Source organism: Gadus morhua, chromosome 13 (genome assembly GCF_902167405.1).
Source record: "Gadus morhua chromosome 13, gadMor3.0, whole genome shotgun sequence".
NCBI lineage: Eukaryota > Metazoa > Chordata > Actinopteri > Gadiformes > Gadidae > Gadus > Gadus morhua.
The window spans coordinates 10270218-10295631 of NC_044060.1; the positions used below are offsets into that span (position 1 = coordinate 10270218).

At 45.1% G+C, this 25414-nt stretch overlaps 1 protein-coding gene across 6 annotated transcripts in view; it reads right to left on the minus strand.

Moving 5' to 3' along the window:
- ptprt (protein tyrosine phosphatase receptor type T) overlaps nt 1–25414 on the minus strand; it is a 183457-nt gene that overhangs the window by 77539 nt on the left and 80504 nt on the right. For 3 of the 6 annotated variants that reach the window (XM_030375799.1, XM_030375800.1, XM_030375798.1), the window contains exons 11-16: nt 22162–22271; nt 12628–12829; nt 10353–10455; nt 6387–6672; nt 2595–2631; nt 777–833 (exon numbers count right to left, since the gene is read on the minus strand). In XM_030375799.1, coding sequence (XP_030231659.1) covers nt 777–833; nt 2595–2631; nt 6387–6672; nt 10353–10455; nt 12628–12829; nt 22162–22271 — 795 coding nt within the window. The remainder of the gene's footprint in view (nt 1–776; nt 834–2594; nt 2632–6386; nt 6673–10352; nt 10456–12627; nt 12830–22161; nt 22272–25414) is intronic. The other 3 variants (XM_030375803.1, XM_030375802.1, XM_030375801.1) reach the window with 1 other exon arrangement.

Sequence of the window (25414 nt, forward strand, 5' to 3'; positions counted from 1 at the left end):
CAGTTAGCTAGTTAGAGAGGATCACCAGTCAGTTACACAGTGTGTAATGATCAATCTAAACTGGTTTCAACCCATCTCCAACCTCAAGTCTGTCTACCTTTTAAAGACAAGACACAGCTGTGTAAACCATAACAATTCTCAGTCAATATCATCTGTCATCTTAGTAAGAATCCATACTCTTTGTCACGATTTCCAGAATTCTGTCTTAATAGATAAAGGATGTCTTAAATAAATTAATAATTCAGCAAGTAGGGCAACAAAGAGAACCTGTCTCGCAAGAAGTATTTTGTATTAGAATTCAAACAAAAACTTCTGTCAGGTCATACTGCTAAGCTCAACGGCAAATTAAAATGGCACAGTTGTATGTCAATAGAAAGGAAATAGTGCAGTGTGTGTGTGTGTGTGTGTGTGTGTGTGTGTGTGTGTGTGTGTGTGTGTGTGTGTGTGTGTGTGTGTGTGTGTGTGTGTGTGTGTGTGTGTGTGTGTGTATGTGTGTGTGTGTGTGTTTGTGTTTGAGCAGAGTTGCCATGCAAAAAAACAAAAACGAAAACAACATCTAGGCAACGATGCAACTGACAACATGGCAAAAAAAGGCGGGAATACCAAAGAAGAAATGATAGGGGTGGGGAGGAGGCGGAGGGATCAGGGGGTCGTAGGTCAACTCAGGCGAAACAAGGCAGCAATGGCGTGAGGTGGATGGCTGCTTTGAGATGGATAAAAACATGAACCAAAGAAACAACAGAAGATAGGAACGAGTTCTGCCTGTGGATAATCACCTTCGCTGGGGATGACTAGAATGTACGGCGTGGTAATTTGTCCCCTACCTATCACCACTAACGCCAGGGCAGACCATCCCCGGGCGTGCAGGAGAGAAGGAACAAAGACAGAGAGAACAGAAGGAGAGAGAGAAACCAACAGAAGGGGGGGAAACAGAAAGTAGAAAAAAAGGTCTAAGAATAAAAGCCATTTCTCGTCGTTTTTTTAGTCATTTCATCAAGTTATCAATTGTTTTTTCCTGAGGAGAGAACATTTTGGTCAAATAAGCGGTTGAGACATTAACATTATTTATAAAATAAACTGGCACTCGGTGGACAGGGATTGGTCGGTTAACAGGAGGTTAGCATCAGGAAGTTAGCATCGATTAGCATCTTGATAGGAGTGCGTTAGTGGTGGATCTAACGGACTCTGTGGCGTCAGTCTGAATGAAGGAGGGAGGGAGGGGGGGGGCGGGTCGTTAATAAGGCGTGACGGGGGGGGTGAGCGTGGGTGATGTCAAACATTAACTCTGAACTGTGAACCTTTCTCTTTCAGTTTCAAAGGTTCAAACCAGAAGGGAATTATAATGAATCTTGGAATGAGTAAAAAACAAAAAAAACAAGCGATGACTTGCAACGTGATAAAATGAAAGAAAACCAAACAAATGCGATGGTTTCAGGCCCAGTGGGGGTCCGAGGAAGGTCCCTTTGTCCGTCTGGACGTCAAAAAGACAAACCTCTGTTGAGGTCATAAATTTGCCAAACTTTTCCTTTATGCTACTTTAGTTAAAAACACACTCAAATAACTTGACAACACATCCTATTCAAGGCACGCATTGAGTGGTACAGGATACAGGCCGCAGAGCAAGGCAACGCATTTTAAAATACAGTCAGTTTATTTGATGGACAGGTACTAAAGGTAATTAGCTATTTTCGTCTCATCATCTGGCCTGTGCTTCCCTTACAGAGTTGGTTTGATTGGATTTCAACAAACTCACGATAGTTTGGTTTCCCCTCAGCTAAGCAACTGTTCCACTCTTTGGTTTGTGGAGCCGGAAGGTGCGACTGTGTTTGCCCCAGATTGACGCACAGACAGACGGACAGCTGACCCCACTCCCCCCCGGACCACCGGACCCCCACCCACCACGCTACGCCCACGAGCAGCACAGAGACGGGAGGATGGAGGGACGGAGAAGAGGAGAAAGAGGAGGTGCTAAGCAAGAGAGTGCAGGCAAGATCATTTAAAGCTCATGAAAACAAAGACGTAAATAACAGGGGAGAGAGCGATAAAGACAGAGAGAGGGGGGGGGGGGGGGGGGGGGGGGGGGGAGAAAGAGGGAGAGAGAGAGAGAGAGAGAGGGAGGGAGAATTGGAGGACGATAGAAAGAGGGTTGGATAATCGATAGGAGGCTGAAGAGTACAAGGTCTGCTGTACAGATGTGTTGTGGATGGGCTACTGTAGATTAACAGCTGGGATGGTCGCTCACACAGAGCTAGTGCTAGTGGTATGGAAGAGACAAGGGAGGACCAGAGCGAGAGAGAGATGGAAACAACATAGAGGCAGCAGGAAAATGCGACAGCGATGGGTTCATGCAGGTTATCAAGTGATGCTGTTTTCGGGGGGTGGGTGGGGGAGGGGGGGGGGGGGCGACATACATGTGTGTCATGTAAGTCGTCATGGTTCCTGTCTATGACATGTGATGACAGTTTGGCTATGTATTACTTATTAATACACAGGTACACATGGCACAGGTTAGCATGGTAGCATGTAAGCAAGTGTGTGAGTGGGACACCGTGGGTTGGTTGGAGTTAACACAACATTGTAACTGATGGACATACCTTTGGTAGCAAGGCGGACACAGTTGATCTTAGTTTCCTGTAGAGAGAGAGAACGAGAGAGAGAGAGAGAGAGAGAGAGAGAGAGAGAGAGAGAGAGAGAGAGAGAGAGAGAGAGAGAGAGAGAGAGAGAGAGAGAGAGAGAGAGAGAGAGAAATGTTAGAACCTGAGAGACAAAGTCAGCAAGTCATTGAGTCTGACATTGAAACAATTGAGTGCATTTCATTTTCTGACAATAAACTTAATTTCCTGGTGCCTGTTGCTCCCAAACTGTTGCTGTAAGATCACTGGACATACACGCTGACAGATTTTCAACCAATGGGAGAGCCCTACCCGAGCCTGTAGAGCACCTCATTATTACAAACTCTGATCACACACTAGTTTAATATTACAGACAGCACACAGAGTTAGTGAACTTTCTCTACTTTTTAGAACTTTCTATCTTTCTAACCTCCTGTACTTGTTCATCCACCCTTCCACTCATCGGGCTCCCAGTCATTCTCCCTCCCTTGCGCTCTCCCTCAGTGTGAACCTGTGTGTGTGATGTGTGTGGCTGTTTGCATCTGTGTGTGTGTGTGTGTGTGTGTGTGTGTGTGTGTGTGTAGGTGTGTAGGTGTGTGTGTGTGTGTGTGTGTGTGTGTGTGTGTGTGTGTGTGTGTGTGTGTGTGTGTGTGTGTGTGTGTGTGTGTGTGTGTGTGTGTGTCTGTAGTTGTTTCATGTGCGGAGAAACCACTAATTGGCACAATGATGGCAGATAAGAGACTGAAGCCACACTGATGTCAAGTTCTCTTGCCCAGAGAGAGAGATAAGGAGACAGAGAGAGACAGAGAGATAATAATGGAAACAGAGAAGAGAGCTAGAGCGAGAGAGAGAGAGAGAGAGAGAGAGAGAGAGAGAGAGAGAGAGAGAGAGAGAGAGAGAGAGAGAGAGAGAGAGAGAGAGAGAGAGAGAGAGAGAGAGAGAGATCGAGGGAGAGAGAGAGAGAGTGAGGGAGCGAGGGAGATTCACACAGTGATGTTGGAGAGATAAAGAGAATGACAGGGAGAGAATAGAGAGAAAGGAAGGAAAGAGAGAAATACAGAAAGTGAGACATACAGATATAGGTACAGAGGGAGAGAAGGAGAAGTTACTCCAAACTGGAACAATTTATTTTGAGAGTATATCTCATTTTGGTTCTGTAACAATGTGTTCATAACCTGAGGGGGACGCACACACACACACACACACACACACACACACACACACACACACACACACACACACACACACACACACACACACACACACACACACACACACACACTCACACACACACACACACACACACACACACACACACACACACACACACAGGCAACGACCGCTTATGTAATTGATAAATTGGGTTCTGTCAGAGCGGAGATTGTGTCATGGAAAGAAAAGGCATGTTTATAAATATTTACAGAATTGAGACAGAGAGTGAGAGGGAGACAGAGAGAGACAGAGGGTAAGGGCGCGCGAGAGAGGGAGAGACTATGAGACAGAGAGTAAGAGTAAGAGAGGGATGGAGTGAGCAAATAACCCAATCCCCTCAGTCATCTGGACCTGGCCCCAAACCCTCAGCCCCGTGGTCAGTTCCCACGAAGCCTCACCACCATCATTAAGATATAGACAAACCAGAAGCAAAGCGATAGCCCTCAAACTCCACAATGCAATGATGAGTCGATATAGGTGTAGCAGAGTACCTAATCACAGTGACTGTCGACAATCAAATTCAGCATTATTCTAAACACATTCTTTCAGAGTTTCTAAGGGGAGAGAGAGAGAGAGAGAGAGAGAGAGAGAGAGAGAGAGAGAGAGAGAGAGAGAGAGAGAGAGAGAGAGAGAGAGAGAGAGAGAGAGAGAGAGAGAGAGAGAGAGAGAGAGAGAGAGAGTCTTTTATCACTTGTATGGGTGGCAGTTCTATTAGATCTAAATTCTGTTTTGTTACGAATAAATCGCCAACAACCATTTAACAGCAATTCCTGGCCAATGTAGCTAATTAATTCTGGAGTGTTTTAAATCTTTTGAAATTAATTACTGATGAAAACATCTTATAATATAAAACCAAAGTATGATTAACATTAGAGAACATTTATTCCGCAAACTATTAAATACAGACAAAATCTTTGGCTGTCTTCAAAGAGGGAACAAAGCGACAGAAATAAGCTATAGACATTTGGAGCTTAGCTAGCTAGCATTATGAGCCAATCTTGATACAGGGAGGCTCATTTGGTTGCTATGCAACCACAACAATATGGAAGTGTTAAGCGCAAAGTTAAAACAAAAAACTACATGTTGACATCGTATAAGACATAGCACTACCTAAAAAAAAAAAAAAAAAAAGATTTGGGTTCACTGGGTCTTAGAAGTATCTGAACTTTTTCTGGTTCAAATCCGAACAATGTGGTCAACCACTTGTCTATAATCAAAGTGCCCTTGGGCATGACACTACGTTTTAATCATCCCTTATTTAATCAGTAATGGAAGCTGGTCTCAGTCTCCCTGTAGGATATAGAATCATTCTAAATATATATTCTCCATTTAAATGTGTGTTTTGAGGTAGGTATTCAGGTCAAAGTCACTCTTAGTCCTGATTTTCCTCATCTGGGCTAGAGAATTACACATTGATGTCTATTTGTCATGCATGAATCACCTGGCTACGGTGGCTGCGTGGGCACACTTGTTTTCCCATTTGCTTCTCAACCTCCCGCCCCCTGACCCGTACAAATTACACACTGATTGGATTGGCTGGGATCCAATCAAATCAGGATGTCTGATATGACTAGATTAAGACGTAGACACACACCAGCACACACACACACACACACAGACACACACGCATTGGCACAACCACAGGAACACACAGAAATGCATGCACTCAGACCCACACAAACACACACACACACACACACACACACACACACACACACACACACACACACACACAAACGCTCATCAATAGAAAATGACACACATGATACACATGATAGATACCAAACACACACACACACACACACACACACACACACACACACACACACACACACACACACACACACACACACACACACACACACACACACACACACAGGTAATATCTTGTTGAGTTGCATTCTGGGACAGCATTCTGGGAGGGGGAGGTTATAAAGGCGGCAGCTCTGCTTGCCAAAAGGAGTTACCGTGGTTACGAAGGTGGAAAATTAAGGTAGTTCTCTGAGGATTTCACAGCGATATGGAGATTGGAAAAGTGACTTTGTCTCGGGAATGAGGGATAAGGGGGGTTGTTCATTCGCTGACGGTTTGAAGTTCACACAAACACAGGAGACTGAGAGGTAACCAGTCAAATCGACTGTACTATCTGCGTGGTGTCCGGCTTTGATAAACACACAAATACACACACACCCACACACACACACAAAACACATGTTTTGCTACCAGGCCTGTCTATGGTAATTTGTGTACAAACCTATTTAAGATCTTTTGCTCACAACAGCCAGATAGACTGAGAAAACCGAAACGGTATTGCATAGAGGCAATTTGGTTCGGCTTCAGTATAGATTACTACACAACTCCCAGTTGAAGTAGAGGCAAAAGTTTCTTACTGGATGACTGAATAAAACAGGACTTACTTGAGGAGGCAAGTCTAAGTTATTAAGAAAAGGTAATTCCATAAGATGTGAATTACAAACGCCACGGTCCTGAGTTGACAGTGGCGGCGGCGGCGGCGGCGGCGGCGGCGGCGGCGGTGTTCTGTTCATCGTCATGGTTACCCACCCCGTTGGCGCGGCTGATGGCCTGGTAGTAGACGCTGTAGCTCTTGGCCGGGGAGAGTGGCGGGTTGGAGAAGCCCCCGTAGCTCTTGTTGTCCCCCACGGTGAAGGCGGTGGGCGCCGTCATGCTGGACGGCGGCAGCTCCGCCGCCATGTAGTAGGCGGAGTCCAGCGCCGAGGCGTTCCGGAAGCTGACCGGCGCCGAGAAACAGTTGGGGCCGCCGGTGCCGTCGCCGGTGGCCCGGCGGGATTTGGACTTGCGCTCCTCCTTCACCACGAGCTGGTAGGAGCTGGCAACACAAGAACACACACAATGGTTGGTGACCTGGGACGATTCCGTCACACACACACGTCACGCCGTGAAGCGACAGGGAATGGCTTTTGGGGGGCGGTCTTGCTCAAAGGATGCCCATGGGCAGTCTGGGGACATTGGGAGTCAAACCCTTTTGGCTAGGAGTTAAATACAGAATACAGAAAAACAGATGAGACGGTTTAAAATACAACAGTCAATAATTTGTGATTCGATGATACAATTGCTTGTTTGTTTGTTTGTTTGTTTGTGTCCACTAGATATGTATTAATGTGCAATCTTTGTTTTGAGGTGTACGTGTGGGTGTGTGTATGTGTGTGTGTATGTGTGTGTGTGTGTGTGTGTGTGTGTGTGTGTGTGTGTGTGTGTGTGTGTGTGTGTGTGTGTGTTTGTGTGTTAGAAGCTTAATGTTAATGTATGTGTGTGTTTGTGTGTGTATGAATTATGAAGCTTCATGTTAATGTTTGTGTGTTTGTGTGTGCATGTAGCTTCATGTTAATGTGTGTTTGTGTGTGTGTGTGTGTGTGTGTATGTGTGTATATGTGTGTGTGTGTGTGTGTGTGTGTGTGTGCGTGTGTGTGCGTGTGTGTGTGTGTGTGTGTGTGTGGAAGACGATTCATGTCAATGTGTTCATGTCTTTGTGTGTGTGTGTGTCATGGCTAAATGGGGACTGTGTTGTGAGGTCCTTCATCCTCCTCAGACCGGTCCTCACATCGACACATAATCAGGAGAGTGTGTTGCGGCCAATTATCCGCTAGCCAATTGGCCGCTTTCAGAAAACATGAAAAAAACATAAAAGAGATAATTACTGATGACCAAAGAACGTACCCACGCCTCCCACCTCTCTCTATTCTCATCGTCTCACGTTATCTCTCTCCCTTTCCATTCTCTTCTCTCTTGTTCTTAATTTCTCTTCCTCTCCTTTCTCGCTTCCCTTCCCTTTTTAATCTCCATCTCTCTCTCCCTCTTTTTCTCCCTCTCTTTCTTCCCATGTCTCTCGCCCCCCTGTTGAGGGTCTATATATTACTAATGGCGTTAAGAGGCAGCAGCATGTAAACTACAGCTCAGAGGAGATGAGCCACAATTATCCTAAACCATTAATGAGTGAGTGTGTGTGTGTGTATGTGTTTGTGTGTGCAGGGATGTGGTAATGCATATGATTGGGTTTTGTCTATGTTGTATGATTGGATGTAAATGTTTCTGTGTATCTGTGCATGGGTTATTAAGCATGTGTGTGTGTGTGTGTGTGTGTTAGTATTCATGTTTGCATACGTATGCCTGATCTTTGCATTAGCGGGAATATTAATGTCCATGAATACATTTAGGCTCATGTATGTTTGCATTCAGCACACAAGTCTGCATCTGAGTGTGTGTGCATCTGAGTGTGTGTGTGTGTGTGTGTGTGTGTGTGTGTGTGTGTGTGTGTGTGTGTGTGTGTGTGTGTGTGTGTGTGTGTGTGTGTGTGTGTGTGTGTGTGTGTGTGTGGGTGGGTGCATGTTTGTGCGTCCATCCTCCCTAAGAGCTCCAGAAGGACTCTTATCTCATTAAAGATCCAGCGTGAAAACCAGCTTCTTCTCTCCAAAGTTCAGCTCACATTAAAATGTGTTTGCTTCCTGTGAGATCCTCTCCCAGCCTGCCTCATAAAACTCAATCTAATGTTTATTCTCACCGTGGCTGATTATGTTCAAATCAACATAAAAGTCAGGTTGAGACCAATTAAAAACACGTAGGATCAATAGGTGAGCAGCTTTAAGTTTGATAATCTAGAATCAGTGTTTCCCTCAGCACTGTATGGTTAAGGCGGCCGCCTTAACAATAATAGGACCTCGCCTTGTCCACCAATGTATAAAAAAAAATATGTATACATATTATTTAATTTTTTATGCTTTTTTTTTTAATTATTATGCATTAACAAAGTACAAAACCCTCGTAGGGAAAGACAACATACTTTCAACAGGTACAAAAAATAAAGAAAATTAATACATCTGTAATACTGTTCACAACAATAGTCGTGTCATAAAGCTTTTTGAATGGAATTGAAACAGCGGCATAAGGTGTGTGTATATGTTATTGCGAACTGAAACCCTCACTGAACCCCCCCCCCCCCCCCCGCTTCTTAACCACCTTGACTAAGACATTTTCTGGGGGATACACTGTCGTATGATTAATAACAATAATAACTTAGCGATGCAACGGAATTAACTTGTGTAGATGCATATCATTAATGAGCAGGTAGGTGGTTAGAGCGTGTGAATGGTCAACGGACTGCATATATTGTGGGCTATTCATAACCGTTAGTCCACAAGTGCTTTTGCAAATTAGTGCTTTGCATACCCACAATCATATGCCGTCGCCCCCGTCGGAATATGAATGTGTGTATGTGAGGTGCTAATTGTCCACCGAGCAAGGCAGCAGCCAGCTTATCCCGGTAGTTGCAGATGGGGTTCCAGCAAGAGGATCGAACCAGCGACCTTCCGATTGCAAGGCCATCTGCTCTACACCCGGAGCCACCGCCAGCCCGAGCCAGCCCATCTTGTTCATTATGTACCCTGCAGACAGGGCTGCCTACCCTGGGGCTCGAACCCCCGACTCGGAGCTCCTAGCCGGACCGAACCTGCCGATACTGTCGGACGGGGAAAGCAGGACGGCTGAAGGAGTCGGGAGCGCTACGTTGTGTAGGATGAATAAAGGAACAACAATATAAGAGACACAGGGAGACTCGCAGGTCTACCCCTCACGGCTCGTTGGAAACAACATCCATTTCATTTTACAGTTTTCTATTTCCACACAGCCGGGCGTGATCGGCTGTATGATAGCCTGGGGGGGTTTGGGAAATGAACGGCAAACTTTTGACCCGCACACGCAGCGGCTTTTAAAAACTCATTTATTAGACGCCAAGTTGTCACTACACGTACCCTCCCTCCAACTTCCCTTCCCACCACAGAATTATGTTCTCCCCGATGCCAATTAAATGGATGGAAACACACGTTCAGAGTGAACTTTTAATTAATACACACTCCGACTTAAACAATGTGTGCCCTTTCAGAGGGAAAACCAACATGTGCATTTGTGCGGCGCTGTGTGATTTAGTGGTTTGTGTGTGTGTGTGTGTGTGTGTGTGTGTGCTTGACTCACACAACGGATTGCCTGTGCACGTGCCTGTCTGTCCGTGCATGTGTACATGAGTTAGTGTATTTGTGTGCACAGTCTTGTCCTGAGTGTCAAATCATTTGTCAACCTCAATGCTAAATTTTCCCCAGAAATACGTGCTACCAAAGAGCTGCCTCTTTTTTAAGTCAGCGTGTCAACAAGCTGTTAGAGGTTAATCTCCACTCTGCTAAAGCCGCTAAGCAACATTTTCCAAGTCAGCAGACAGGAAGTATCAAATTACTGACAGGAAGTCAAGCTTGTCAAGCTTGTCACCTCTGCCCTCCTGCATATCAAAAACCCAACAAGGATATAAAGGAAAAATGATGGAGATGAAAAGTGAGGAGGGGAGAGGAGAGGAAAGGAGAGGAGAAGAGAAGGGGCGTATGGTGCAGATGGAATGACAGATGAAACGGTGAACGTAAGAGGAACACTAAGGAAAAACAAGGAGAGAGATCAGCAGAGCTAAACCGTCAATGCTTAGATGGCAGGAAGTGATGTCATGGGGCGTACCTGACGGGCGCGCCGCGTGACTGGGCGGGCTTCAGCAGCAGGGTGATGGTGGTGTCAGTCTCGTTCAGCGGCGCCTCAGACTCGTACTCCGGCATCAGAGGGGCTGATGGGAAAATTAACGCGTTTTTTAACACTGCAGGGTTGACATCACGGTACTGCGTTCACAGGATGACATCACACGTGTGACACCCTGGTGCGGCATCACAGTATGGCACAACAGAATGCCATCGCAGTAGGACATCGCGGGGTGACATCACAGGGTTCCATCATAGCGTTACATCATAGTACGACCCCCCCACAGGACGACAATCATTGTCATTGTGATTCATTCCGGTGTGTGTGTGTGTGTGGTTGTGTGTGACATCACGGTGCAATGTCTCACGTGGACATTACTTTATGACATCACAGTGTGACGTGACGTCATAAGAGTAGTGGTAATCTGTACCACACAAGATATTGTAGGTTAGAATTTTATTTTATTATAGTATTAATTATATTATCGTAGGGTATCCATTTTACTACTGCGGCTCCATTTCGGTTTTGACACCGTGTATATAGATTTTCCAATAAGCTATCCGACAGTAAACATCGTACATCGTTTTATCTGAGATGTGAAAATGAATAGCGCCTCAGTAATGTCTTCCCGCTTTCCTTTGCGGTTATGAAGTGGGTACAATCCTTGGGATTTTTTATTATTTCTTAATAATAAGGTTGTCCTTGCGCTAGAGTGCTGCCATAATGCTCTCACCCCAGGTGAGTTAGGGGCCGTCATAAAGAGCTGGGCGGCAGCGTTCCTCAGACACCTCTAAAAGCTCCCAGCCACCGCAGAGTGCATCTGCTTACACCATGCCAGCCAAACAGATTGATGTGGCATTTAGGAAAATCCCGCGACAGTCAAACACCTCCCTCCTCCTCCTCCTCTTCCTCCTGCTCCTTCAATCACTCCCCTCCGTCTGTCTCTCCCTCTGTCAACTCCATTTAATTTATCTTTTTAATCCTTTGTTCTTGGGGGGGAGATAACAAAGATAGTGGCTGGCGTGGCATTTAGGCGGGAAGGATGGGGAAGATGTAAAAAAAAAAGGGATTTTATTTATTTATTTTAATTCACAGATGCTAACCGACGCCGCACGCCACCGAGGGAAAAGGCCAGGAGGACTCAGCTGTCAGAGCGAGGGACAGGCTGACCGACAGCCGTTTAAATGCTAATGTGCTAGCGGAGGCGACCCGCATGGCGCATAATGCTAACAGTCAGCACCCCCACGGTTCGGCAGATTGGAGTTACATTCCAGGGGTCAGGGGTCACAACAGCTATTTAGAATATTGGATTAGATATTGCGTTGGATGACATATTGTTACATGATGTTCATTCTGCTCTAAGCCCCCCTCCTGCACAGAATAATAGGTTGACTTTGATGCCATCACTGGCTGTGTAGTTTGAATGTGTTTGTTTTTTCCAGTTCTATTCCCTGTTATGACGCATTTATCATGGGACTGTCAAAACACAACCTTCAGAAATATTGTTGTTATGTTCGTCTTATGCTGTCAGTGGATCCCTGTCTGTGGATCCCCTGTCTGTTCCTGTCTTGCTCAGGGGCTCCAGGGTAGGCTAGCATGCCACAGTTGCCAGCTGCTCTGCATCACTTTATGTGCCTGGTCAAATGACTGAATGTGGTCACATGGCTGCTGCGATGTCATGGCATGTGAAGGCGACACGCTACACGGACAAGGTTTACCGGCAGAATAACGCCTTGGCAATCAGCGCACTGCTGTTCAAGTCCCAGAGAACTGTTGGTCATGAAACAAACTTCCTATTTTGCATTCCTATGTTTTTATATTTTATGCATAACTGCATCGAGTTAACAAAAGTTCAACTTCCATCCTGCCCTACGTCCGAAGTGAGCTGATCCTTCGTGCCACGCGTTGAGGCATTCAACAAAAAAGTGAATGAAGCGTGTTGCCTTCCCGGCATGGGGGCAGCACAGGAGCTGTATGAGACGGTTGCCCTACTGTCAGGGCCTGGTCCTCACTCTGCCCAAATTTGCCACTGAATATCACCACGGAGACCATCGTTCTACCCAAACAACAGCAACCTCAGACACAAGCAAAAATCACAGCCAGACCGACAGGTAGAGCAGGCAGACAGATTGACCGACACAGACAGGTAGACAGGTGGTACAGACAGACAGGCAGTTCCTACAGAATGTAGGATAGGTAAACAAACAGGGAGTACACATAGCCAGGTTGAATGAGAGACAGACAGGTGTTCCAGGTGTACCTGCTATCTTGGTGGCGATGCGGACGGTGACCGGGGGACCGAAGCCCTTGTTGGTGGAGGCCTTGAGGGTGAAGAAGTAGGTGGTCCCGGGGTAGAGGCCCACAAACAGGTGCTGGGTCTCGTTCCTCAGCTTGAAGACCCGTCCCCGCTGGGTGGTGAGGTCCACGCTGGGGTCCAGAGAGCTCAGCGCCTTGTAGGTGATCTGGGAGGAGGCCACAGGTTCACGATGCTGTCATTCAGCCACACCTTTATATTTGTCCCTGTTTTTGTGCTTTCCCTTTATTTTTCTGAGGATGTCATTTGAATGCTGATTCTATTTCGGCATCTCAACCCACAAGTGCCCCAACAGTGTAGCTGTTAGGTCAACATTGCTTAAACTACGACCACCGGTTAGGAACTGCACTCATATGTCTCCTCACTATCGTTTCTTCTCTCTATGACCTATATTTTCCGTCCTTCTAGTGCACAAAATCAAATGTTGATTCAATATACAAATACAATGCACGCTCTTCATAATCTCGCCTTCAGCCAGTTAACACCAGGCTATAGTAACCGCATCTGACGATCGCATGAGAATGAATCTGGATTAAAGACAGAGGGACACATGACACCCCCAACGTAAACAGAGCAGTAAGCGGCCAGTCACTGTCGAGATGTCCCGTCTCTGAGCTCCCCATATCGACCTTTGGCTGTAAAACCGTCACACTGCGTAGCCGGCCACTGCGGGGACAAATGAGTCTGAGAGGAAGTGGAATGTGACTGAAGTGTTTTGCTCCGGCGGTACTAAAGAGACGACAGGCGGGCGCTGACACCGTGAGCGAGCTGCGATCCTCACTTTACAGCTCAACTGTTAACCGCACCATCCATGTCTGTCAGCACGTCGCCCCCGGAAACAGTCCCCATTTTGTCACCGTCAATTAGACATGTAGGGCTCGCGCACACACACACACAAACACACACACACACACACACACACACACACACACACACACAACACTGATGGACGGACACGCAAGCACACGCACGCACGCACGCACAAACACACACACACACACACACACACACACACACACACACACACACACACACACACACACACACACACACACACACACACACACACACACACACACACACACACACACACACACACACATACACGAAACACACACACTCTCTTGGTGAACTTTCGGTCTGAAATGTTGAACCTGGAGCTAAGTGCATTGTGGGTATTTAGCCCGGAGGATATTTTGTTCACACTACACGCTGGTGGGACTGACATAGAGAAAGTGAGAGACAGAATAAGAGAGAGGCAGAATACAGTACAGTATGCGTGTCCATTATGTTTGAATCGGTAGGCATAAATCAATATGTGTGTCTGTGCGTGTGTGTTTGTCTGTAGTGTGTGTTTCTGATTGTGAGAGAATGTATGCATGGGTGAACAATGTGTACTGAGTGTGTCTGACTGACGACTGACCCAGGTTTTAACTAAACCAGTTAAATCAAACCAGCAAAATCAATAGCCATTACTACAACCTGCGCACACAATAAAAGCGCCATCCTTCTCTCTATCATCCATGCTGCACTTCCACTACCTCCACGCTTTTATTTTATGACTCATGGGCGTACGCTCCCGTATTATTACCATGACTCTTATTCTGCCTCTCTCGTCTTTTATCTCTCTCTCAACGTATGCTTCTCTCTACCATTATCACTGCTCTCTCTCCCACCCATTCCTCTCCCTTCATTCACTACGTCTCCCGTCTCTCCCTCTGGTACGGCCTTAAAGAGAAGCAAAAGGAAAATAACTGCTTTTCCACCTTTCGATTTTCACCTCAATAAGTCAAATCTAAAGACGTTAGCGAGGCATGGGGGCGAAGTTATCCCGCTACACATCCTCGCGTGTGGTGAACCCCGACCATCCGCAGACAGAGCCCCAACCAGCAGAATATAAGCCGGGAGCTGTAACTGGCCCCCTGCTCAAAAGCTCCACGTGGGCCCGCTTGGAGCACTAATCACGTTGGCCAGAGTGAGAACTAACCAGGTTCGGAACAATACAGCAGAGCAGAAATTCCGGTCCGCGCTATAGGGGTGAAATCATCACCTCCTTAACGGAACTAATGAAGGTAACGGGCTTCCAATAAATGGACCAGAACAACCTCTCCTCTCCCCCTCTCTTCTCTCTACACCAGAGGGTTTGGAGACATTTATTTCTGTATTGCCCCATTCCAAGAGTGAGGCATGTATCAGATGGACCATGATAGGTAAACACCGTTATTTACTCCGTTATTTTCTCAGTTTTTATAACTTATGGGGACGTGTTTCCCTGAGCTCATTTGTTCAGCCCCCCCCATATCTCCCTTTGCTCCCCATCATATCTCTCTCTCTCTCTCTCTCTCTCTCTCTCTCTCTCTCTCTCTCTCTCTCTCTCTCTCTCTCTCCTCATTTTTGCCTCCCCCTCCATCGCCCCCGCTCTCTTCCTCTTCCTCTCGCTCTTTTCTTCTGCTCTCTATCTCTGCCCCTCTCTCCCCCCCCCCCCATCCCCACATAAACACACACACACACACACACACACACACACACACACACACACACACACACACACACACACACACACACACACACACACACACACACACACACAAACACACACACACACACACACACACACACACACACACAAACACACACACACACAAACACACACAAACACAAAGCAACCCTCTCTCTCTCTCTTGAATGAGGGGCACAGGGCTATTAAAGCTCAGGTAGTTTTATTGGCCAATGAAAAGACAGCAGTGCTGTGGGCAAAGTGCACTGTGGGTAATTTAGTGAGTCTGAGGAGAATAACTCAACAGAGCTGTTTTCACAGGAGGAGAGAGAGAGAGAGGCATAGAGAAAAAGAACGGGAACTAGAGAAAGAGAGAAAGGGATAAAGAGAGGACAAAGAGAGAAATTGAGATTTAAAAAAGAGTGGACATCACAAGTATCCACTCTAACAAATTAACAAATTGAGAGAAAAAAGATAATAAAGAAATTTGTTTATTTGTTCTGTATTTCATCTATTTGATTATGAAATATTCAAATTTGTTTAAGTATTTGTATGCAGCTCCTACACTTGTATACGTACTCTCCTTCCTCCTCTGTCCCCTCTCCTTCCCCCTCTCTGCTCCTAAGGAGCAGTAGTCTCCCTTTCCTTCCTCCTCTCTCCTTCCCCTCACCTCTCCTAAGGAGCTCTGGCATCCCTCTCCTTCCTCCTCTCCACTCCTCTCTGCTCCTCCCCTAAGTAGCTGTAGTTTCCCTCTCCTTCCTCTTCTCTCCTTCAGCCCACTCCATTCATCTGTTCTCCCCCCCCTGAGGAGCTGTGGTCTCCCTCTTCTCTCCCCTCTCCCCCTCTCCACTCCTCTCTTCTCCCCTCCTAAGGTGCTGTGGTGTGGCTGGATAAGAATAGGCGTGTTGCCTCCAAGCAGAAGGACGTAGTAGCCCATTCTTGACTTAGTTACAAGTCTCTCTACCTAGAAGAGCGACGTTGACAACAACACGTGTGGAAAACTAAACTAAGGAGAGGATAATTATTCTTGTGCAGTAATTGCGTTTTTTATCAACTGACCCAAGCACCCATGTGTTTCCCTCCGAGCACGGCTGTGTTTTATGGGCACGCTGTTTTTTTACGGCTGGTAACGTGTTGGCTTCTTAACCCCGGAGAGAGAGAGAGACGGAGCGAGTGGATATTTTGATTTAATGAAACCTGATCCTTTGTGCTGGCAGAATAGCAACAACAAATAAATCGATCAAAGCAACCAAAGGACTAAAACAGATGGAGAAAAGAGACAGAACGTAGAGATAGAGAGAGAAGAATAGAGAGAGAGAAAAGGAGAAGAGGTTCTAAAGTTATTATGCAGTACTAATAGGTTGTCGAACACTTAGATAGATATATAGATATTTAATACCTAAATATCTATTGTTTAACTATTCTATAGGATTATTGGATTTATTAACGGTGGTTATTATAAATATTATTATTAAATGTTATATATTTTAGATATGATTATATAAGACCTGTTTGTATGGGATGACAGGGCCTTTTGCTATGCTGAGCAGCTCTAAACCAAGGCAAGAGATGTGTGAAAATATGCTGTGTTATCCTGTTTTATAATTTAAACTATCCAACTGGGACAGACTGTCAAAAGTCATACATTCTGGGCCACAAAAAAAACTGTTTGTTTATTCGTACAAGTGCATAAGAGAGAGAGCGAGAGAGCGAGAGCGAGAGCGAGAGCGAGAGAGAGAGAGGGAAACAGAAGGATTGGGCAGCACAATGGACCAATAATATTTCACCATTCTCTCCCCAATAGCCTGCGGGCTAATCTATAAACACAGAACTCAACTGGCAGCCCCAGAGGGTATCTGTCTTAGAAACTAAAACCTCCTCACTACGTCAGTCTGAAGGCTTTAAAATCAATCTCCTGCTCCGCCCTGCCCCTGCAAACAACAACTTAAAACCACAGAAGAAAAGTTTGGAAAACGCGTCCAGGCAGAGTTTCCCGAGGGAAGGAGGGGGGGGGGGGGGGGGGGAGCGGGGGTTGACAGCTTTGACGGTGTATTACCATGCCGATGTTTCCGGGGCAATGGCTGGAGGGAACCGACGGGGAGGGGAGGTCAGGAGACAGCTACCATGGCAACAGGCGGCATTCGACCACAACCCGCTTCTAGTCAAATGACCTGTCAGGTAAACCTCTGTACTGGTGTGTGTGTGTGTGTGTGTGTGTGTGTGTGTGTGTGTGTGTGTGTGTGTGTGTGTGTGTGTGTGTGTGTGTGTGTGTGTGTGTGCGTGTGTGCGTGTGTGTCTGTGTGTTTGCGTGTGTGTGATTACTGATTCATTATGTACAGGTGTTCCTCAGATGTTTTTGATTGGAAGCACACCTGCTCATATGTGGGATTTGGAGGGAGAGGAGGAGGAGCCGGACTTGCCTCTTATGGTGGGTCTGGATGAATGCCATTGGCTGACACAGCTGTCCATAAGCGCTGGGTGTGCATAGAGCTAGATGATGTAGAATAAACTCTACAATAAAAGTAGAGAAGTATAGAGGTGGTCAAATATAGCAGCTCCCTCTGGGCAGAAAGGTGACACGAGGAAGACGAGAGGCAATTAAAATTACATGAGTGGAAGATTCCAACTCATGTACTGAAACATCAGCAGTTTGCTGTAATTGGTAGAGCGGATAGCCCAAGGGGGTCAATGATTGGTCAGAGAGGTAGAAGGCATGCCGTGATTGGCTGCCGGGCGGGAATTGGAACATTTGAATGCTCAGAGTAGATTTAATTATTCTCTGAAAAAATGCTCGTAACCTAAATGGGACTAGCAGCGTGTGTACCCAAGCGTGTGTCTGTCTATTTGTATGTCCATGCCTGTCTTTCTGTCTGTATTTGTCCCATTGAAGTTCCTCTTGAATATCAGAGAATTAAGATCTCGATCCAGGATCGTAAATATCTGACCGGTATGTCCCTTTTTGTCTTCACTACAGAACAGACACACACACGCACACGCACATGACTCCCGCCACAAACACACACGTTCAGATACTCCTGCGTCATGGGGACCGGATCTGCTTCTGTGTTGCTGTTTACTTCGTTCCATGGGAGTCATCCGATACTTAGACACACGCACATGTGCACTCGAACACACGAGACCTTTTCTTTCTGTCTTGGATGACAATGGCCACGGAGGTCATATCAACACGCTGGCTATCAGTGGAAGCCGTCTTGTTCAGATCCGGCATGATGTTGTTTACTGTTGTGTGGTTTAATGTTGTGCAGTTTACTGTGGTGTGGTTTCATGTTTTCTAGTTTTCTGCATGTGGATGACTGCCAGGAGAGAGCAGAGGACCGAGAGAGGAGCTTAAATCCCCTCCCTGACCGCCAGTCTGACGGGTTGTTTTTAAAAGAAGATAATAAAAACACATCAAGACAGTAATGGATCCCCAGGGCTGGCAGTATTAAGAAGGTCTCAGACCTCTAGTTTATAACATAATATTGGGGTTTTAACACCAGTGTACGACTGAACTGAGGTTTTTTCATGCCGTAATATTACAGCAGGCAGATTTTACATTCTGGTTCACTGTTTCCATTGATTCTGAATCACATTTTGACATGTTATAAATAATGAAATCCTTGAATCGTGAGTAATCGTTTAAGAAGGCGATTTTGAAGGTTTTGTGAAGCAAAACAACAAACTATTTTCTTTTTTAGGTATTTGGTGTTGTCAAGATTATGTCACGGACTACTTGCCGATGTGCCTTGCTCACCAGCTGGGTCAGAAAATCGGTGTGTTCTCGGGGTGTGGGGGCAGCACAGTAGCTACGATAAGTTCCAATAAAATGGTTCTTAATTCTCCAAGAATCGAACCTCGGGCTAGCAGGGGAGGCCACCAGGGGGAGATTACAAGAGCTAGCTTCAAAGGGCAAGCAGGAGGGGCTAGTGGAGGTGGCTAACAGAACTAGCAGGGGCTAATATAAAGGGACGAGGAAGGTTGGCTAGAGGGGGAAGCTAACATAGCAAGCAGGTGGCAAGCGTTGCACTGGCTAGCCGGGGAGGCTAGCCACTGAGTGAATCGATGTTGGACGCTGAGTCTGATGAGGTGTTTAGAGATGGAACTGACAACCTGCTGCTCACATCAACTCTCTCACTATCTCTCCCTCTGTCTCTCTATTTCTGTCCATCTCTCTCTCCCTCCATCCCTGTCTCTCTCCCTCCCTGTCTCTCTCCCTCCCTGTCTCTCTCCCTCCCTGTCTCTTTCTCTCTCTCTTTCTCCCTCTGTCTCTATCTCTCTCGCTCTCTCTCTCCCATTCTTTCTCTCCCCATCTTTCTCCCTCTCGCTTTCCACCGTATCTCTCTCCCTCTGTCTTTTCTTTCCCATCTGTCTCATTTACCTCTCTCTCTCTCTCTCTCTCTCTCTCTCTCTCTCTCTCTCTCTCTCTCTCTCTCTCTCTCTCTCTCTCTCTCTCTCTCTCTCTCTCTCTCTCTCTCTCTCTCTCTCTCTCTCTCTCTCTCAGGGGGTCTTTCTCTCACAGCGGTATGTGCGTTACCTCTAAGGTCATCAGGGGTCAGAGAGCGACACACAGAGATGATGAGCCCAGCTGGTTCCTGCTGGTGTTGCATCGCTGGCTGGAAATACTGATGGAGTCACATAATAGGACTAGATTCCACTTCCATCTATCCATCCACAATATCTCTATATATCTATATATACACCCAACCACCTTCCACTTTAGAACTTATGAATCCATCTATCCATATATCTATCAACTATATATCTCTGTATATCAAGATATCTATCACCAACTCCCCATCTGTCGGATATGATTAGAATGTACAGTATATACCTATTGATCTATCTATCTATCCATTCATCCTTTGTCAATATGCAAACCCTCAAAATGTTTTTAAAAAATCATTACAATTTAATTATTGACAAAATCTTTTGAAATCTTGTTTCTAATTTTGGCTAACTAAGATGGAAGCAGGGATTTAGTCAAATATAAAATCCTAAAGACATTCTCTTTGCATCCCTCATATTTTTCCGAAGCCAGAACATTTGGCAGTGAACATTCAACACAAATTATCAGACATGCTGCGGAACACACTTATGTTGCATTGCCTCTCCTTTCAGCTACCTTCATCCCTATCAGCACCATCCTCATCCTCCTCCTCCATCTCCACCCCCCCCCCCCCCCCACCCTCATTGTTCCTGTGATAATTCCTCTGTTCCCGAGCTTGAAAGCGAAGCAAATGACAAAAATAAAACTAAAAAAGCGAGGAGAGACGAGAGAGGGAGAGAGAGGAGCCGAGAGGCTACCGCAGCTCTTTAGATGTCCCAGATGATTCCTTTAATCCCCTCAATAGCAGCAATTACAGTAATTATCTCTAATGGCAGCGCATTGTGGCGCCCTACTCCCTGGTTCTGATATGTTAAACACAAGAGGACAGATTTATATTAATAAGACCAACACAAAACACGTCCAAACACATCCCCAGACACAGGTTCAAACCCCTAAGCTGGCTGGGATGAGGGGTTTGGGGGGGGGGGTCAATGATGGAGGGAGGGAGTTGGGGGCTCGGGGGTCTTTCAGTGTCGGCGTCCTTAAAAGAGATGATCATAAAAACAACAAGGCTCTTCACCTAGGAAGCGACATCATCCATCTGGCGGTCACAATACAACGCGGTATAAGAAGACATGCAAACATCCTGTTGCTTTGGGTTTGCAAGGACTTAAAGGTACGATGGTCGATTTGGAAATGCATTTGAAGGGCCCTTAAGAAGTACCCGCCTCTGTCATGAAACATGTTTTTCATGATAAATGCAGCCCCTGAAATAACTTCAATGTTCTGTGTCTTAACGAACAGAACAGAGAAAAGAATACTTAAGTGAAAACATCACGTTGTCCTGGCAACCGGATTTTCAGTTCTAAACCACCGAACGAGAGATGGCGTTTTCCATTACTTCCATGTGTTGTTTCTTTCAAAATGAAAATAAATACATTTCAAGAGGTGATTATCACTACCAATCGAAACATGTCGAGGCGCTCGTGTGTTCCCCTGGGGTATTAAAAGGAAAAGTTTGCGCTAGCATGCAGTTTTTTTATATGAAGACAATCTATTCTCAAAATAACTTATCACATTGTTAAAGACAACTCGCAAATCAATTCGCAAAAAAAATCTTTCCGTTTTTATAAAACGTTCGTGTGGCATGGGATTTCTCCTTGTTAATTTGGTTTGTGTAGAACCGAAAATCGTTTGCTATGGAAACGTGACTTCACACTTTAGTACTCTATAGAAATGAAAGTGGGTTGAAGAGAATAGAGGGAATACAGAATATGACCACCAGGGGGAATCGAACCAGCGGTCGCTTCGAGCGCCACCTACGTGGTAAGCACACTAGCAGGTTGAGACAATGTCTCAAGAGAGGCACTTCAACTGCGCTTGTCATCTTCTAGTTGTTGTTTCAGATTATCTCTGCCCTTTCATTAAAGGCCGTTCAGAGTAACATGAAACAGCATCGGGTCTGATTACTTTAAAAACACACCTGTGACGGCAAAATAATAAATTGCTCGAATAAATGCGCCGCCAAGTCTCAAAGTATGCTAGCCTTTGTTGCTTGGCAACAATTGTGTCGTCTTGAGGAACTATATTGTTTAGGATTTTTTTTTTTTTAATAAATAGCCGTATTAATGCCGTGTGCACTTTGGGAAATCTGACTTGGAAGGTTATAGGAACGGTTTCAGTAATAGTTTTATAACATGCCTAACAATAGGCCTAACAATGCCCCCTAGATAGTTGGAAAATCACTGTTAACAACGACATCTCATGACTTATTGCTTGAATCGCACACACAAATTCAACACTCATTAATTCCTCGTTTCCTGATCTACTTTATGCATTGCACACAACCATCCACAACCACCGACCCACATCAACCCAATTACCCACACCCACCCACCATCGCACAGCCAACCCCCACCCAGACCAAAACACCCACCTCGTAGAGTGTGATGACTCCATTGGTCTCATTTGGAGCTCTCCACTGCATGAAGATCTTCTCCTCGTAGGGAGAGTTCTGAAGCGACTCGACCGGAACCGACCCGGGGACTAGCGGGAGAGAGGGAGAGACATGGAGATATATGAACAATGTTTTTTCATGATACAATGCATAATATTTCACGAAAGCAATTATAAAGGCTTTCCTTCCTTGTAAACCTTTGGAAATATGTAATCTCTCTCATGACATTAAAGTTGTAATAACTTTATTGAAATAATACAGAGAAACAAGAACTGAGGCAGACTGGCAGAGAGAGAGAGAGAGAGAGAGAGAGAGAGAGAGAGAGAGAGAGAGAGAGAGAGAGAGAGAGAGAGAGAGATCACTCTCCAGGCATCAGAGCTAAACATCAATAGAAACAAGCTAACTATGTAGCAGCAAGCTAAAGAAGACACTTGTCGACGCCGGGAGAGAAGAGATACCACATCTTCATCGATCAATCTACCTAGGAATACATACATAAAGCAGGTGTGTGTGTGTGTGTGTGTGTGTGTGTGTGTGTGTGTGTGTGTGTGTGTGTGTGTGTGTGTGATTGCTTTCACAAGTCTTAAGAAAGGCATGTAAGCAGACACAAAGACACACGCACACACACACACACACACACACACACACACACACACACACACACACACACACACACACACACACACACACACACACACACACACACACACACCTATATACAAACACGGTTAGAGGTGTGAAGTGCCCTACAGGGAGCACTTCAGACACATAACTACAAACCCCAACACACACACGTAATGTAGAAGTCCTATTGTGAAGATGTTGATTAGGAGGCCGTCTAACGATCTCATCACATTTCTGACAAAGCTGTAATTAAACCGTCTCACATACACCTTATCGCTCCCACATCCTGCCTACGTGTGTGTGTGTGTGTGTCTGTGTGTGTGTGTGTGTGTGTGTGTGTGTGTGTGTGTGTGTGTGTGTGTGTATGTGCGCGTAGTGGGAGATGGAGACAGAGGAAAACAGCCGCCATTGTAAAGATAACAGCGTGTGTAACACATTAATCATAACTTGATTACGTTTCTCCGGTCTGAATGCTGAATGCTTCGCTTCATTAAGCTTCAAACTCTCATCTCTCTCTCTCTCTCTCTCTCTCTCTCTCTCTCTCTCTCTCTCTCTCTCTCTCTCTCTCTCTCTCTCTCTCTCTCTCTCTCTCTCTCTCTCTCTCTCTCTCTCTCTCTCTCTCTCACCCTTTGTTGTGTACATTTCTATTAATCTCTGTCTTCCCCCTATTCTCTCTCTCTCTCTCTCTCTCTCTCTCTCTCTCTCTCTCTCTCTCTCTCTCTCTCTCTCTCTCTCTCTCTCTCTCTCTCTCTCTCTCTCTCTCTCTCTCTCTCTATATATTCAAATCATCCTGCCTTGTTCAACAGATTGAACCTTAAACATATTCATTACTCATGTATTTTGACATGCTTACTATTATTTTTAATTGATAATGAAAAATGGCAAAATGGCCGTGGCACAAAATGGCTGAAAGCTGCACGCACCTGACCAGTGAGCAGTTTTTATTGAACCAACAAAGCAGAACACATCCTGGTTATGAAACTTAAGTATTATGGCAGAACATGAGCCAAGGCTGGTGAAATCAACCTCTTAGCCTTACCTCTTTCAGAAATCTTTTTCACCTTTTTTTAGAAGGTTTTCATACCTCTTTTAGACAGCGTTTTAACGTCTTTCAGACAAATATTAACCTATTGACATGGCATTAAGGTCAGGCGATTTAAATATAAACGCCCAACAGAAAACCAAGGTCATTTTGTCAACATTAGATTAATTAATATCATGCTTTGTATATTTAAGTTTTTTATACCATTCAATTTGCATTTCTTTATTTATCTTTATATTCCATTTTTCTCATTTAGTTAGAATCTGGCATGTATACTGGAACAAAAACTTTGTTATTCTTAATAAAACAGAAAAATGATAGAGATTGATGAGAGCTGGAGAGCAGATTAGGTTCTTGAGTTGAAGGGAAATCTTGTTTGACGAGATTAAGATGCAGAGATTACCAAAATGTCAAATTTATGCTCCCACTGAAGATAAGCACCACACACAGGACGGTTTGATTCAAATATATACTCATAGTTTAACACTCATCCATATTATATTATACTAAACTACTTTAAAAACATAATTATAGATACTCATGTTCTTTAAACATGTATTGTTATGTTACCCACATTATTAAAGATGCTACAATATCCTAAACGCACATTAATTTGATTAAAAATAAAAAAATACCTGATTATATAATAAAAGCATGATTATGTATACTCATATAGTTTATGCAGGAAGATATTTTCGTCAGGGATCTTTGATCCGAGCGGCACTAACACGGTTACAACCGGTTAAATAAAAACCAGAGGATTCTGGGAGACGCAGGTTAAATGGTTTCTCTTCGATTCTTTGTGCGCACTCCCCCTCTCTCTCCAGGTATGGCTCAGAGTGGGCGTTTCTAAACTATTTCTGAGGAAATCTCATTATGTACATCATCCCGTCAATTCTGCTTAGCGCGGGATGTTTTTCCTGCAGCATTAAAAACGGCAGGCAGGTATGATATTTACTATTTAGCAGACACTTTTTTGACAGCAAATTATTTAAGAGACAAAGTGCAGGTAAGGGACAGGGGTCATCTTGCTCAAGGATGCTAACAGGTAGACGGTGGATATTTGGGATTCAACTAGGCCACTGGTGTTTTATACAGAAGTATCTCTCATAGTGATGAAGCACATGACATATATACCATCATACTCAACTTAATAATCACATTTTATGAGCTGCTTAACTCCTGGGGGGCATTTTCCAACGTAACCCATTTTCCAACATCAGCATGTAACATGAAAACACCCAACACAGGAAACGACACAAACCGATGATTGATGCACCGAAAATACGCCGCAAGAGGTAAACGACATGGCTTTCAATGTATGAAATAATGTTCGCCAGTGTGTGCGGTTAATTAAACACATGAATGAAACATGATCCCGTGTGTTTGTCCCCAAATGAAACGCAACCAGGAGGTGTATTTGTTGAGATTGCTCATAATCCCCACCAGGCCTGTAACATACACTACTTGTTCAATAACCCAAAGCTGCCAACTTCAAACTACTAATTATTGTTTGATGAGGACACAACAAAACACAACAACAATAACAACAACAACAACAAGAAC